The sequence below is a fragment of the Entamoeba invadens genome, assembly GCF_000330505.1.
Source record: "Entamoeba invadens IP1 unplaced genomic scaffold scaff_1105074726367, whole genome shotgun sequence".
Taxonomy (NCBI): domain Eukaryota; phylum Evosea; order Mastigamoebida; family Endamoebidae; genus Entamoeba; species Entamoeba invadens.
Genome location: NW_004440445.1, coordinates 433,692 through 449,674, shown reverse-complemented (window position 1 = coordinate 449,674; position 15,983 = coordinate 433,692). Strand labels below are relative to the sequence as shown.

Genomic DNA, 15,983 nt, shown 5'->3' with positions numbered 1-15,983 from the left:
CATTTTTCCTTCACAACACATCGAAGTAAACAAGTTAAAATTAATTAGATGTATTCAATTCGACCTTTTCAGATTCCGCCATAGAAATCGTTCCATCGCATCCAGACGATGACGTCCACTTGATCGCAATCGCTTCGTTGATCCATTTCGCCGCATTCTTTGTGGTTAACATGAATGAAGGCTTTTTCACACATACGATAAGTCTTCTTCGGCTTTGACTCTCGGAAAACGTCTCTCTCCGCTCTTGAACAAAGAAGTCGTCGACAATCCAATTCGTCGTCGGAATGATTTTAACAGTGAAAGAGAATGCGGACGGGTTATACACTACACATGAGACAAGTAACACTTCTTCTATTGGAATGATCTCCCATTTATCGATAAGGAGACCTACACTGACTATCACGCGAATAGGAACTGAGAATTTCCTTCCAAATCGCGCTGTTCGTGTCGTCGCAAAGTTAATTTCAATATCGATCTTCGACACTTCTCCTCTCGCAGATATAGCAAGTGGTATTTCGACGCGTTGATTCGGAAGAATAGGTAAAATAGATTGCAAAGGCTTTGGAATAGTAACTTCAGTCAATTTAGTCGAGTCGTCATCTTTAATACGGAACTCAACCCAATCGACAGCTAGCTCGCCGTCGTTGACAAACTCCAATTTACTCTCATTCGTCTGACCAGGAAAAAGGGCAATAGCTTTAGACAAGAATGTTCCTGGAGCTGGTTGGAGTCGTGGGACACTATTCACCACGGGAATCACACAACATGGCGTCAAGTCTTTCTTTCCTCTAAAATTGGCAGGGACTGTTCTGAAATGCATTGAACAGCAGTCAAAGTCGAGTCCATAGATCTTCAGAACCCCCGCATGCTTCGGACGAATAGCGTAGTTAAAGACAGTGGTATTGCTCTGTGCGATATCGACACATTTGAAGTGCGTCTCTATATCTACACCTTCGCACCACGGCATAATATTGTCGACTTGTAACATCGGATATAACGGATTTCGCATCTTAATAGTTACATACGCAGTTTCATTGGCACTCCAAGCAGTAAACACATTGCGTGGAAGTGATGGGTCGAAGATGAAGACACTCTTACCCTTCACTCTCCCCACTATTTGTTCATTCTCTTGTATCGGCGTGATAGTAACACTTTCTACAATAGGAAGTGATGGCATATTTGGCCCAATAAAGACGGGTTTCCCTAAGGACTGTGAAATTAAATGAAGACGATTCAAACTTTCAATTTGGTCTCGATCACTCACATGTTCGTGGAAGTAGACTAACAGTCGTAATAAGATGACGGCCATGTTCTCGTCGTAGACATCCCGCATCATCACCTTCTTCATCATGACATAAGCTCGCAACGTCGACCATTGCACTTTCCGTTGCATCACTGCATGTGGGCGTGTGTTCTGATCGATAAATTCTTGGTCCAGTAACTCCAAATCTTTGACACCAAGTAACTCGGACAGTTCTTCTATGCAATACATCTCAAAAGACTTTGTTGTTGTCTTATACGCAGAAATTGCATACAACACGTGTTGTCTGTGGTGGTTCATATGCATCTGCTTTAACAAATGGTCGAACACCAAGGCGGAAAAGACGTCTTCTGGGCACGAGATCTTTTCGTGGTGTTTTGAGTCGATTTCCTCAATCAGTTGCGTCATTCGCTCTTTGTTTTTCGCTTTGATGTAGAATTGTGTTTGGAAAAACAAGAGTTCTTTGCAGTAGTAATGTCCTATATTCTGGCCATCTATGAACTTCACAGAGTCTTTGATGGTCTCTTCCCACTCCTTAGTGTATGACGCCAAGTTTCTCTTTGATGGATCCAGTAATATAGACACACACAATCCAATGACACTTCTGTTATATAACTTGCCATTGAAATTTTGAGCATTTTTATATGCCTTAATACCATCAGAGAACATGTTATAAGCGTTGTCATAATTCTTTCGATACAAATTTGCCATTGCGCATCTCAAGTAAGAGATCGGTGGCACTTTATTCTTGAAAATTGGGTTGTACCGTTGGATTAAATGAGACGACTTATCACAGAACGTCCCAACATGTTCTCGTGCGAATGCGTGAATGGAGTTCGTTGACCCAATTGCAAGGGAGTCGACAGTGAAGACAATATCTTTAACCAAAGGTGGGATCTTCCCCATATAAATGTCTGAAGCCATTGATAAGTTGAAGAGTAACACCAAATTGCCACAGGACTCTTCGTATCGCTTTTCTGAAGACTCTTTGAAGTCCATCACATATTGAATGATCTTTTTATCATTCAATCCACTGCAGTCTAATACACCAAATATAATTTGTGGGAAGAGAATGTTACTTGCCTCTTTCTTAAATAATTCCCAAGTTGTCTTTTCATACAGAAATGAAAACGTTTCAGAGTTCTCCATTTCACGATACGCCCTCTCATTAAACCAAATCGTCGAGACTACTTCTAAGAAGAAATAATCACTCATCTCTCCAACGGGGACTATTAATATCGTCGGTTTATCAACATTGTCAAACCCATACACCTGTTGGTCATCCTTCTCTCTCATTAACTCTTCTCGTGTGTTTTTCATCAGTCGAGGGTTGTAACTCGTCTTCTCGATTTTACTCAACGCCGCCAAACATCGCGTCATCGACATGTACAACTCTTGATCGCTCAGTACAGTGCTTTTACTCATCGTCAGTCGCAATTTGGTCTTCAGTGAAATATCGCCCAAACTCTTGGGACAAGTGTTTGCTATCGATCCACACAAATCGTATATAAATCTCTTCACTACGTCGTCTTCCTCGACATTTAGTCGTTCAATGATTCTCCTCACAAAATTTGGAGTACATACCAACGAGCTCTCGTCAACAGCTTTCTTCAAAAATTTCAGAACGGAGATGACAAATTGAGGGTCTTTCTCCTCACCAACTATCGTCTCTGTTTTCTGCATCACGGCTATCGCAATATGGTTCAACTGACTATGTGTGATGTCTAACATGATCTTTTCAAGACAATTCAATACCCACTTCATCTCGTCGTTGCTTCCACTGCTTTTCATGAACTCTTCTAATCGTTGTGAAATTGGCGGTTTGTCATTTTTCGGTTGAACATACGAAAGTCGGACTTCCTTCGTTTTAAACACTTCGTTCATCAATTTAAGACTGGAGTACTTGGGTACAACCGCGTCTAAAAGATCATTGCCATGTTGCTCATACCACAGCTCCACAAATATTTGATTGGACTCAACCACAGCTAACAGCTTTGAATAGCAGTCTTCTATCAATTCGGAGTCCTCTGGTTGAGCATATTTCCCTAAGACCCCAATGATGAATGTGATTAAATATGTCGCCGCAATGTACTTCTTTGATATCTCAATTTCCGTGTTTTTAAAGATAGCAATTGGGAAGGTGTCTAATATATTCAAAAAGGTTTGACTCAATTTATTTGGCTCGACTCCTGTTATCAACACATTTGAAATGTACGAGAACACACTTAAACAGAGTAAAACATTCGAGTCTTCAATTTCTATTGGAATTTGTAATACATTACCCACACTCACTGTATTTTGATTGTTATTCAATATTTCAATGGCATACTTCTTAATGTTGTAATCAACTGAATTCTCACATTTCTTGATCTCCTCAGTCTTAATAAAGTCTGGGTTTATAGCAGTCGTGTACATGAAATATAATGCAGCTTCTAGCTGATCACCAACCTTCTCTTTACTCCCTTCAACAATTCCTTTCACTAGGGTTTTGAGTTCCTCAATCTTGTTATATTTCCCTCCTTTCACAATCAATGCATAGACCGGTAATATGACATCCGCGATGGTGTTGTCAAACGCAATCGTCTCATCAATCACGTCGCCAGTCATCACACCACCTTGAATACATTGGAATCCAATGATTAACATGTCCCTCTCGACGCCAGGACGACTCTCAGAGAACAACACTTCAAGTATTCCAGACTTCGACACTTCAGAAACTAATCCATTTGTCCCACACATCGCAACTATAACTCGCACAACGTCCTTTATAATACCTTCGTTACTCTTATAATCAACTAAAAACTTCTTAAAAAAGTCCAAAAACCCTTCGAAGAGCATTGTGACGACACAATGATAGTCGATGGATGACAGTCGTAATGCTTCCACACAAGCTGCAACAACTTCCTCGTCTTTTTCATACACAGTTAACACCATTCTGATCGTTTGCACAAGCAACTTGTCTCTCATCAACACCACCCCGTCAAACGAATAAAGCACGTGGATGACATTAGTGATGGGCTGTATTGCTCGTTCTTTAGTAATTTCGTACAACTGTTTGATCAGTGCCTGTTCGTTGACAACGACGGTATCGGTTGGTATCGAATCGACAGGTGGAATCAGTGAAGAATTTCCAGTGAGTGAGATGTACCTCCACGAGTGATACGTAGCTTCCAGTAATTTATCCGATGACATTGATTGTGGGTAGATGTACGTCGGGCAGAGTGTCATTAATTCCTTTGTAAACAATGGGTCGCAAACAGGTGCATTTGATGACGGTTTGTAGATGTTAAACGACGACGTTGGTGACAACAGAAGACTCAGTAAATTCATTGATTTGTTCGACTTCGTTTGCATCAGTATTGATGGGAGGCGAAGGTATAACATTCTCTTTCGTGAGTCGCGCTGTGTGGCAAACAATTGAAAAATCGATAAAATAGTTGAGCAGTTTTTCGCCATGTTTGATAACAAAAAGTCGATGCAATACGATGGGACCAATAAATGAGTAACTCCCTTTAAATATCGTTCGCAAAAGTGATGGAAATTATCTAAACACTCGCTTGTAAACGTCCGACTAAGTTGAAGCAAGTGGTCGTAAAACTCGCGTTCTCGCTCTTTGGGGTGCGTCAGAATCTGGTCTTTGAGCGTTTCTCGTACTGTTCCATTTTCTTGTTTTTCAAGTTCTTTAAAATGTTTTGTAAAATGTTTTTATTTCTTCAAGAAAAATGTTTGACGTTTTAATTAATCAGTTCCTTATATATGCAACTTATTTTAAAAATAGATTTATTCTTTGTTCTGTATTAAAAAGATTGAGGTTTTATTTTTTAGTTTGCATTTTGATGTATATTTTTTGACATAAAATCGTTCAATTATTGAAGTACTAGGAGTCTTGTCAACGTGAAAGGGTTTGTGATTGTTAGAGGAACATCTGAGTAAAATGCTTTATTAGCCACATCACTGAATTTCGAGTGAGTACCTATTTGAGTTATCATAAGTGTTGAATTAATGATGAAAGAGGAGTTGTAGTACTTTTGTTCTTTATAAAAGGTAACCCCTCCAAGTCTTTTATTTTTCAATTTCCATATTATTGGTGCTTTATTAACAACTAAACCTTTTTGAAGAGAAAACAAGTACATCTCTGGATCACTGTGAATGTACTTTTCTTGTTTTTCAATTATTGATCGTGCTATAAATTTTGAATGATAAGAACCGAATATATCCCCTTCTTCTGTTAAATATAAAATATAGACGTCTCTTCTACTATATAAACAATCGTACAGGGAAGCCATCTCAAGAACTTCTTTATTCGAATCAAAAATGATCTGTCTATCCTGATGTTTGTTGATCGTCTCAAATTGTTTTTTTATTAATAAACGATTACTTGTTATTTGTGGAAAAATTCGGGGCATTTGAATTTTTTCCAAATTTTTCTTTTTTACGGAGTTTTGGTCTTTCTCTCTTTTGTGATGCATTTTTTATTGAATTGGAGTTTTTCTTTCCATCTTTTTATTAAAGAACAATCATTAAATTATTATTCAATATAGTTTGGTTTCAAAAAGATAAAAGATGTGTGACGAAACAGAGGGGAACTTACAAGTTTTCACCAAAAATGAGAGAAAAAGATTGTAATATAATCCTAAAAATTTCAGACTCAAATGATCTAATTATTAAATAGTTTTCAATGTTTTTATTATCATTATTTTTTTAAAGGCAATTTGCGATTTGATTGGCATAGATGAACCAAACAAAACAATTAATAGAAGGTGTACCTCTTTTCAATTTAAAGTTTTCCAATAAACAAAGGCACTTGAAACTCAACAACTCAAAAATACAATAAACGAGTATTTATTAAAAAAAAAAATACAAATTATAGATTCTCATTTTCCAAAATTCATTTTTGGGATTAGCCGTGTCAGAAAGCCACAAATCAAAATTTGCCAAAAAAGAAAATACTTTTCTTCATTTTTCCCAAAAATGTTTTTTATTGTCCGCAAACCACACAAAACTCAAAAAAAACGCTTTTTTGTTCCACGAACAATCACGCTGTCAGCATAGAGAACAAAAAGAGAAAAACCTTTGAATAGGGTTATTAATTGTAACATTTATAGTTTTCCAAAAATCTCAAAAAATCAGAGGAGAAACGATGGAAGACGTCCCCATTTCCCCGATCTTGACTGAAAATACACAGAGTTACCACCAACCACTTTCCCCAACATTTTCAGAGGCGGATTTGACGCTCGACAAAGAGAATCGGATACCACAGACTTTAGAAGAGAAACGGAATATAGCTGCACTTCCGCGGAAGCCCAAGAACTCCGTCAACGAAGAAACGTTGAAAGTCATCCACAACATGAATCAAAGAAAATACAAAGCAAAGGATATCGCAAGTGTCACGGAATTAACTAAAAGTACTGTGTACAAATATATCGAGCGGATGGCTACAGAGAAGACCGACGAAATGTCTTCACTGCTTCGAAAGCGTGGGAGAAAGAGAACGGAGAACCGTTCGATGCAATCGAAAATCATGGAAATTTGCGACACACCCGGTGATAAGACTTTGAAAGATATTAAAGACAAATTGAAGGAGGAAGGTTATGATATCTCGATATCTTATCTCTCAAAGATCATGAAGAGACTCGGACTCGCAAAGGGAAACACTTTGAAGTCCGGGTTATTGTCGCAAAAGGATGACTCGTCTTTTAGCATGTTCACTCAACAATTCGAGGACATGCTCCCACCCCCTACGAACTAAGTCGCGTTCCCGACGGGCTCGCAATATCAGCGACACCCTGTTTTTATAACTTATATTCTTCTTATCCTTTTCAATTGACACTGAATTTATAGTTTTATTATAATTCATTTCTAATTATTCTGAATATAAATTAGAGTTATTAATTGAAATATAGTTTTGAGAACAACCTGTTTTTAAAGTAAAAAATGAAAAATTTAATTAGAAGAATATTTAAACAAAAACATTTATTATTATTAATTTATAATAAATTTAAATGGAAACTTAATAATAAATGGAATAATTATACAATATAATTTAGTTAATTAAAGTAAAATTTATAAGAAAAAGTGACTTGATACAATCCCAATATATACAACAGATTTAGTTTAATTTAATATAAAAAGAACTAAAATAAATCTTAAAGAAATGAAATGGGAAAGAAAGTAAGAAATACATTTAAATTTTGGCGTTGGAATAACGCCAAAGAAGAATACCAATAACAGTGTTAATAAAACAAAACACTACGAAAAAGAGACAACAGCCAAAGGCCATCGTCTTTGGGTTGGAATGCGACTCGATGAGGACGGGCTGAATCTGTTTTTCGTTGAAATTCAGGACAATCACCTCTTCAGATTCTTCTGTCACATTTGAGAAGGGAAGGAATGACATGTTTTTTATAGTTTTCTTTTTTTCTTTTTGTTTAAATTTGTTTCCGCCACGTTTCTCAAACAATCGATCTTACTTGATACCATGACAACTTGTGATTAACACAAACGGAACAACAATACACTCAAGGCTGGAAAATTTATTGATGTTTCAATGTGTCTTTAAAATTCTGACATAAAGTTTAAAGTTATTGACCTACATTGTATAAAGTGTCTGTGGAAGCAAAATTTAAACCGCATACACTCAAAAACATATTAGTCTAATCAGGCGATGACTATGTGAAAAAAATGGCTTGCCCCAATTAAGAGTATATGAAAATACTTTTAATGGTATTTAATAGTTTGTTATTTTTAATCAAAAACATAAATTTAGAAATTACATTTGGCACAAATTACATACACTAACATTCAAAAAGGGACAGTCACATTGCCTGTTTAAATGTAGTTTTAAATACGATACAAAAACTAAATAACAAATTAAACAAAACACGTGTCTTTATCAATACCAACGTGTTGTTAAATTCTACCCAAACACCTCGGAATTTCAAATAACATTTTCTATCATTAGATACTTCAATAAATAGTTCATTTAACCTTTTAAAAATTGTTTAATTGAACAAATTACTAAAACATAATTTAAAAAAGTTTAAATATATAAAACTCTTTACCGTAATATCCCGTTTTCTTCCACTAATTCTTGACAACCAGTGTTAAAAAATTCATCACTGTAAAGTTAAATCGATTAAAAATATTTACAAAGGTCTCTGTCTCTCCTATATAAGCCAAATTCAAGAGCTACACTCACCCTTACAATGGCAACCATTCAAGAACTCCAGACTTGCTCAACTGAGGCCGATTTCAAGACAGCCTCCGACACGGCCAAGAAGTGGTTTGCAGACATTTTGGCTGAAAATTGGACAGAGACATCTAAAGGCGACGTCCAAGTTTATGACAAGCCATCTAACAATTACCACCACTTCATCTTAACAAAAACAGACTCCAAATTAACACCACAGGCCTTTTTTGAAAAGGTAACCAAAGCTACAGTTGATGAAATTCACAACTACGACAAGGGACTTGTGTCCAACGAAGTCATTGAAAAAATTGGTGACATCAATGTGACCAAACAAGTTAACAGTGCTCCATGGCCTGTAGCTGCTCGTGAATTTATTTCCGTTGAACTTGAGTATGAGGAGAATGGTGTCTACTACATCATAAGCAGAAGTATCAACTATCCAAAGTGTGATACTGTTGGAAAAGGTTATGTGAGAGGACTCAAGTTCTTTGGTATGAAATTCACACCAAAAGAAGGCGGATGCTCCATAGAAAGAGTCTTGGAAGTTGACCCCAAAGGGAGTGTAGTATCCATTGCCGTGAGTTCATCAAAGAAGGAAGACGCAACACGACTTGCTAATATGAAAAAGTACTTCGAGTCTCATTAAGTCATTTTTAGTTCATTTTTACTATATTAACTATTAAAAATACTTAATAATAGTTAATTCTATAATAATTATATATAATTAATAATTAATTATATGAATAATTAATCATAATTATAATCTATATAAAACATTTTAAAGAATCGAATGAGTCAATATAAAGTAAAAGAATACAGAATACATACCAGAAGTATTTCTCACATGAGATACTCTGCGTTTTCTTGAACAACACCTTTGTGTATTAAAAATGCGACAAGTTCATCGTGGCTGATCCCAAACTTGTCATTGAAATACTTTTCGAGTCTTTTTCCTTGATTGAAATAAACGTCGGTAACGGTGGCGACGACATACCCAAAGGCTTTGATCAACATAATAAATATCACAATAATAAACACAATCGCTACTAACACAAAATAAAGAGGAATTCCAGGGACAATCGACTTCAACACGTAATTCAGTGAAAACACTTTTGCTGTAAGTCGCGATGGTGTGTCGTCAGTCTCGACCACACAAACAGTAATGTCTTGTGGTCTTAACACAGTCACATAAATCTCCGAGCCGGTCTCTGTCTGTGATATAAAAAACGTCCCGTCAAGCTCTGGCGTAAAAGTGATATGGGGATAATGAACAGAAGGGAGTGGTATTGTAGTTGTCCCACGTACAAATGTGTACTTCGTTGTAATTTGACAACGAAGAGATAACACCAGAGGTAACATAAAAACAATGAGCATTGTGTGGTTTTGTTGTTCGAAACTTTTTGAGGCGAATAAAGAAATATAAAAAAGTAATTTTGGATGAGAAACTTGATTCCTTTGAAATGATATTTTGGGTCTTTTGAATGAAAGAAGTCGGGAATGTATTTATAAATTGTTTGGTTATAGTTTTAAAAACTAATATGTATAGTTCGTGGGTTCAAAGAGAAAAATTGATTCTTTTGTGTTTTAAGTCAACAAATGGCAAACACACTGCAATACAAACTTGATCATTAAACATTACTATTTTACTATAGTATATTATAATATAATTAATAAATTTCATTACCAATACAATGAAATACTTCTTGTAGGTAAACTAAATTTATTCATTGAAAATTTTTTGAGTGGGTATTGTTACGACTTTTTTTGTTTATTTCAGCAATTTTTTAATATAAAATAGCGGGATTTCAATTTATGTAAATTTATAAAAATTATATGTGGTAATTAAAAGAAATAATTTGGTTCAAAAAAGTTTATTTTATGTGCAATATACACACGTTGGTTTTTTATTTTCTATTTTAATACAAACAACCTCCTTTTATGTATTATCTCGGGATTATAAATATAGTTTGTACTACTTATTATATAATTAATTTATTATTCTAAATTGTACAATACAATATATAATTATTTTATTATTCTTTATTTAAACAAAAAAAAATGAGACAAAAGAATTTGAATACTATATATTACTATTCGAAATAACAAATGTATTATAGTAAAAAAATTATTAAAAAATTAATAATAATTTTTTGAGGAAATGACGAACTTAACTAATTATATAGTACAATGGCTCATATAGTCGATCTATACCAAACAACTGGTCTTAATGAAGAGGAGGCACAAGACAGAAAGAACGCTTGGAGAACTCGTATCGACAACAATTTAGTGATAAGCAATCGAAAAGGACGTCGGCCAAATACTAACGAGCCGACAGGAGAAGCCGAGTCCCTGTACGGGAAAATCACAAAAGAGATGATGGGTGACAAAGCGATGCGGACAGACCCACGCGACTTAATTGCAAAAATGAAAGAGGCGCATCCACAAGCCGAGGAGAAAGTGGAGTATGCTCCGAAACGTCGGCGTAAAGTATATGATGCGGATGACGTTGGTGGCTATGTCCCGACGACGAAAGAGACAAAAGAAGAGCATGCCAAGATTCTTTCATTAGTCCAAATAATCTTCAGCGACAAACCGTACGCGTTCATTCGAAGTGCGACGCAAGACGTGATCGACATTTTGAAAACTGAAGGAACACCAACGGAGAAGTACGATAAACTCAAAAAGGAAATCGACAGTTCAATAAGTGAAGAAGCGTTTACCGAGATGTTGCAATCAAGTAACTTACTCACTGATTATGTCAAAGAAGATAATGAAGAGAACGAAGAAGAGAATAAAGAAGACGTTGTACCTATTATTGGTGATGAAGAGAGTGAAGAGGATGTTGTTTATGAGGAGCAAGAGAGTGAGGAGAATGAAATCAAAATGGAAGTTGAAAATTTGGAAGGAGATGGTATCGAAATAGACGCGGAGTACCTTCTTAATACAATGAAAAGTATATTCAAAGACGAAGAAGAAGCGAAAGACAGATGTTTTAAAGTCGAAAAGATCTTAGGAAATACAAGTCTGAATGACGGACAAGCCCAACAGTTGATTGTTGGTGTTTTGGGAGAGGAGAATTATACCACTGTGTCTGTTATCGTGAGAAATCGAGAAGAAATTGTTGGACGAATTGCAATGTCGCGTGCACCAACAGACGAGATAAGAGACGCGATCCGTCTTAAATTGCCTTCGACATTAAAACATTCAAGTGCAGAGAACTACGACGAAAACAAGAGAAAAATGAACGAGGAAAACGACGCGGGGCAATACACTCGCAAACTGAAAATTGTCGATTTTGAGAGTTTGAGTTTTGGCGACGGGAGTCACTTCATGTCAAAACAACAAGCAACTTTCCCTGAGAACACGGTGAGAACGGACACTGCAGAGTACACCCGCGTTGATATTCCAATGACACTCCCAACAGGTCCAACCGTTGATCTGGTACCCATTTCCAAATTTCCAGAGTGGGCTAAGTCCGCGATGAACCCGTTGAAATACTTGAATCGCATGCAAAGCAAAGTGTACAACTCGGTCTTTTTAACGGACGATAACGTGTTAGTGTGTGCTCCTACAGGGGCCGGGAAAACGACAGTAGCGTTGATGGCGATTTTGGAATGCTACAAGCAAGCTGTTGAGAACAACGAGAAGTTCAAAGTGATATACATAGCACCAATGAAGTCGTTGGTCCAAGAAATGGTGGGGACTTTTCGAGGGAAATTGGAGAAGCTTGGGTTGCAAGTGGGGGAGATGTCTGGTGATTCCACGTTGAGTAAAGGGGAATTGAGTACCACGCAAGTTATAGTTGCAACACCGGAGAAGATCGATGTTATCAGTCGAAAGACGGGCGGTGTAGGGAGTGCGAATGGGCATGGGATATTTGAAGAATTGAAATTGGTCATTATCGATGAAATCCATTTGCTTCATGACACGCGTGGACCAGTCATTGAAGCTTTAGTTGCGAGAGTAAAGAAATACATTGAGTATCAGTCACGAAATATACGACTGGTTGGGTTGAGTGCAACACTTCCAAACTGTCAAGACGTTGGACTGTTCTTGGGGTGTAAAAAGGAGAACATTTTTGTCTTTGGTGGGGAGTACAGACCAGTTCCTTTACAACAAACGTTTTTTGGAGTGACTGAGAAGAAGCCAATCAAGCGAAATAGAACGATGAATAGTATCATGTTTGATATAATCAAAGAGTCTGCGGGGAAACAACAAGTTTTGGTGTTTGTGCACTCGCGAAAGGACACTTTACAAACCGCGAAATTCATCAAAGAGCGCGCAATTGAAGAGAATATATTACACTACTTCCTCTTGAATAAAAAAGCGAGTGAAGAAGTCCTGCGCTCAGAGTCGTCGAAATTTGACAACACGGAGTTACAAGAGTTGGTGCGGGTTGGTGTTGGGATCCACCACGCTGGAATGAATAAAGACGATCGAAGACTTGTCGAGGATTTGTATGCAGACAACCACCTCCAAGTGTTGGTGAGTACCGCAACCCTTGCATGGGGTGTGAACTTACCGGCGCACACTGTCATCATCAAAGGGACTCAAGTGTATTCACCCGAAGCTGGACATTGGGAGGAATTGAGCCCGATGGATATCATGCAAATGATGGGCCGTGCTGGTCGTCCCCAGTTTGATAAAGAAGGTTCTGGCTATGTCATCACAACCCAACGTGAGATGTTCTTCTATATGTCTTTGTTGTCACAACAACTCCCAATCGAGTCGCAATTTGTGAATAAGCTGATCGACTGTTTGAACGCGGAAATTGTCACTGGGAATGTCAAAACAATGGACGAAGGCGTGCAATGGCTGTCGTTGACGTATTACTATATCTGTTGTTTGCGTTCACCAAAGATGTACTCTGTTGATGACAAAGACATTGAGAACGACCCCACACTCGAGTGGAGACGAAAGGATTTGATACATTCTGCAGCAACCATTCTCCACAAGAACGGACTGATTCTCTACGACCAGAAAAATCGAAGTTTTGCACCAACTGAACTTGGTAAAATTGCGTCGTACTACTATTTGACAAATGAAACAATGAGAAACATCAGCGACAACCTGAAACGAAACACAAACGAAATCGACTTGGTCTCGATATTTGCAAAGTCGTCCGAGTTCAAGTACGTTTCCGTGAGAGAGACCGAAAAGCCTGAAATTGAAAAGTTGCTCCAGCAAGTCCCAATTCCATTGAAGGGAAATGCAGAAGACCCTGAAACGAAAATTGGAATTTTGCTCCAGACGTATATTGGGAGACTCCAATTGCCGGGCTATGTCTTATCCGCAGACACCATTTACGTGTCACAAAATGCGTCGAGAATCTTCCGATCGATTTTTGAAATTTTGTTGTTAAAGAGGTGGGCACAACCAGCTTTAAAAGCGCTTGAAATATCGATCAGTGTCAACCGAAGGCTGTTTGGAAGTCAATGCCCGTTAAGACAGTTACACGGCGTCCCGTCTGATTTATGTAAACGACTTGAACGCGTCGAATTTCCATTTAGTCAAATGAGCGACTTGACTGCGGAACAACTTGGTGAGTTGATACGTCAACCGAACAAGGGGAATATGTTATACAATTTATTACACTCGTTTCCCAATGTAAAGGTATCTGCTTGTGGCAAACCGATCAGTCGAGGGATTTTGAAAGTCGATGTGAAGGTTGAGTTACTTTTTGAATACGATAAAAGAGTTCTTGGACACTCACAAGGGTATTGGCTCTGTGTTGTTGATATGGACGGAAGTAACATATTGTCGTATCAGTACTTTGTCCTGAAAGAGAATCACAAAACAAAGAGTTTGGACTTCGAATTGTATGTCCCAATTATCGAGCCTGTGCCATTCAGTTACTTCGTCTATGTTGTCAGTGATTCGTTTGTGAAATGCACGTCGACGTGTGTGGTTCGAATGGATACACTGATTTTGCCAACGAAGTTCATCACACCGACAAAAGTCCTCCCGCTCAAAGCCCTCGACACGCAATTTGTCATCCACGAATTGGGGTTAGATGGAAAAGTTAAACTTCCTTTCAAACTTCTCAACGAAATTCAGACACAAGTGTTCCAATCTGTTGTCGAGTCAAACAACTCTGTGTATGTTGGTGCTCATAGTGGTGCTGGGAAAACTTTGATAGCTGAATTGGCGATCATGAAACAGCTGAAGACGGATGAGAAGAGAGCTGTTATATACATATCCCCGTTTGAGGAAGACGCACAAAAAGCGTTTGAAGCTCTTCAAGCTGCGTTTGGAAATTATGTACGTGACATTGAGAGTGGAATTGACAAAATTGAGGAACAGATAATTTCTGGCGGTGTTATTTTCATCACCGTTTCCGACTTTGAAAAGATCATCAAAACGTGCAAAAGGAAACATAACGTTCTCGAGAACATCGCATTAATCGTGTTGGATGACATCCAACACATTGGAGAAGATGTGGAGTACGAAGTATTAATATCACGAATTAAGCACATCCAAAAGGAAAACAACCAACTTCAAATGCGACTGGTGTGCTTGTCACTTCCACTTGGAGATAGTAAAAGTCTTCGCGACTGGCTTGGCGTCTCCACTGGAAATGCATTCTCATTTTCCCCACAAAGCCGTGTTGCGCCGCTCGATGTGCGCGTCGAGGTCATGCGACAAAGCGAGTTTTTTATGCGAATTTCCGCAATGGTCCAACCGACCTTAGAAATTGTTTTCGATGCTTTGAAATGCAATAAAACAGTGACTGTTTGTGTTCCAAACCACAAAAACGTCATTCGCGTTGCTCGGGAATATGTCGCTCTTTCTCGAAAACAACAAATTAAAAACGACGAGCGGATTGTTGAAGTTCTCAAGCGATATCCTCTTGAAGATAACACCCTTCGCGAAGGGATTGAAAGTGGTGTGTGTATGGTATACAGCGAAATGTCCGAACACGATGAAATTATTGTCAAAAATGTATTTAAAGAAGGGATTGTCCGTGTTTTGCTTGTGACGATCGACCAACTGAATTCGTTCCGCGAGAGGTCTGACATCGGCGTTGTGATGGGAACCCTCAAATCGGAGAAAAGTGGGAGTGACATTGATATTGAGTTGTTGGTCAAATACATCGGGTTGATTAAGGAGAGTGTGACATTGTATTGTGAGCCAAATAAGAGGGAGTCACTCATTAAATTTATCGAAGAACCGCTGCCGCTCGAGAGTCGATTAATTGAACAAGAGAATGACACATTTGATGTTCTCGTACGCGTTTTTAACACTGAAATAGTGTCTGGTGATATCTTTGATTATCAATCCGCTATCGCATTCTTCGCGAACACATTTTTACTGAAGCGGATGAGGAACAACCCGAGTTACTACAACGTCAACGGAAGAGAGATGAGTGTCGTCTCTGGGTTCTTATCTAGTTTAGTTGAGAGCGTCATCAACAAGTTAGTCGAGATGGGTTTTGTCTTGTTTGACGGAGAAAAGCTAACACCAACAGAACAAGGAACTTTTGCTGTGAACAATGTCAATGAGATGGAATGTGATTGATTCTATTGATTGGTT

At 37.9% G+C, this 15,983-nt stretch overlaps 5 protein-coding genes across 5 annotated transcripts; 3 read left to right on the top strand and 2 right to left on the bottom strand.

Annotated features, from left to right (window-relative positions):
- Positions 1-40: 40 nt before the first annotated feature.
- EIN_153840 (hypothetical protein) lies at positions 41-5,730 on the bottom strand (the record flags this gene model as incomplete). Its single annotated transcript, XM_004258070.1, has 2 exons — positions 41-4,926; positions 5,370-5,730. 2 exons carry the CDS (start codon positions 5,728-5,730, stop codon positions 41-43), a joined length of 5,247 nt encoding a protein of 1,748 aa, XP_004258118.1.
- Positions 5,731-6,401: 671 nt separating this feature from the next.
- EIN_153830 (hypothetical protein) lies at positions 6,402-7,010 on the top strand (the record flags this gene model as incomplete). Its single annotated transcript, XM_004258069.1, has 1 exon — positions 6,402-7,010. One exon carries the CDS (start codon positions 6,402-6,404, stop codon positions 7,008-7,010), a length of 609 nt encoding a protein of 202 aa, XP_004258117.1.
- Positions 7,011-8,466: 1,456 nt separating this feature from the next.
- On the top strand, positions 8,467-9,096 carry EIN_153820 (hypothetical protein; the record flags this gene model as incomplete). Its single annotated transcript, XM_004258068.1, has 1 exon — positions 8,467-9,096. The coding sequence occupies one exon, from the start codon at positions 8,467-8,469 to the stop codon at positions 9,094-9,096; it is 630 nt and encodes a 209-aa protein (XP_004258116.1).
- Positions 9,097-9,290: 194 nt separating this feature from the next.
- On the bottom strand, positions 9,291-9,824 carry EIN_153810 (hypothetical protein; the record flags this gene model as incomplete). Its single annotated transcript, XM_004258067.1, has 1 exon — positions 9,291-9,824. The coding sequence occupies one exon, from the start codon at positions 9,822-9,824 to the stop codon at positions 9,291-9,293; it is 534 nt and encodes a 177-aa protein (XP_004258115.1).
- An 813-nt stretch (positions 9,825-10,637) lies between these two features.
- EIN_153800 (U5 small nuclear ribonucleoprotein 200 kDa helicase, putative) lies at positions 10,638-15,968 on the top strand (the record flags this gene model as incomplete). The annotated part of the gene is made up of 1 exon (XM_004258066.1): positions 10,638-15,968. The coding sequence occupies one exon, from the start codon at positions 10,638-10,640 to the stop codon at positions 15,966-15,968; it is 5,331 nt and encodes a 1,776-aa protein (XP_004258114.1).
- Positions 15,969-15,983: the final 15 nt, after the last annotated feature.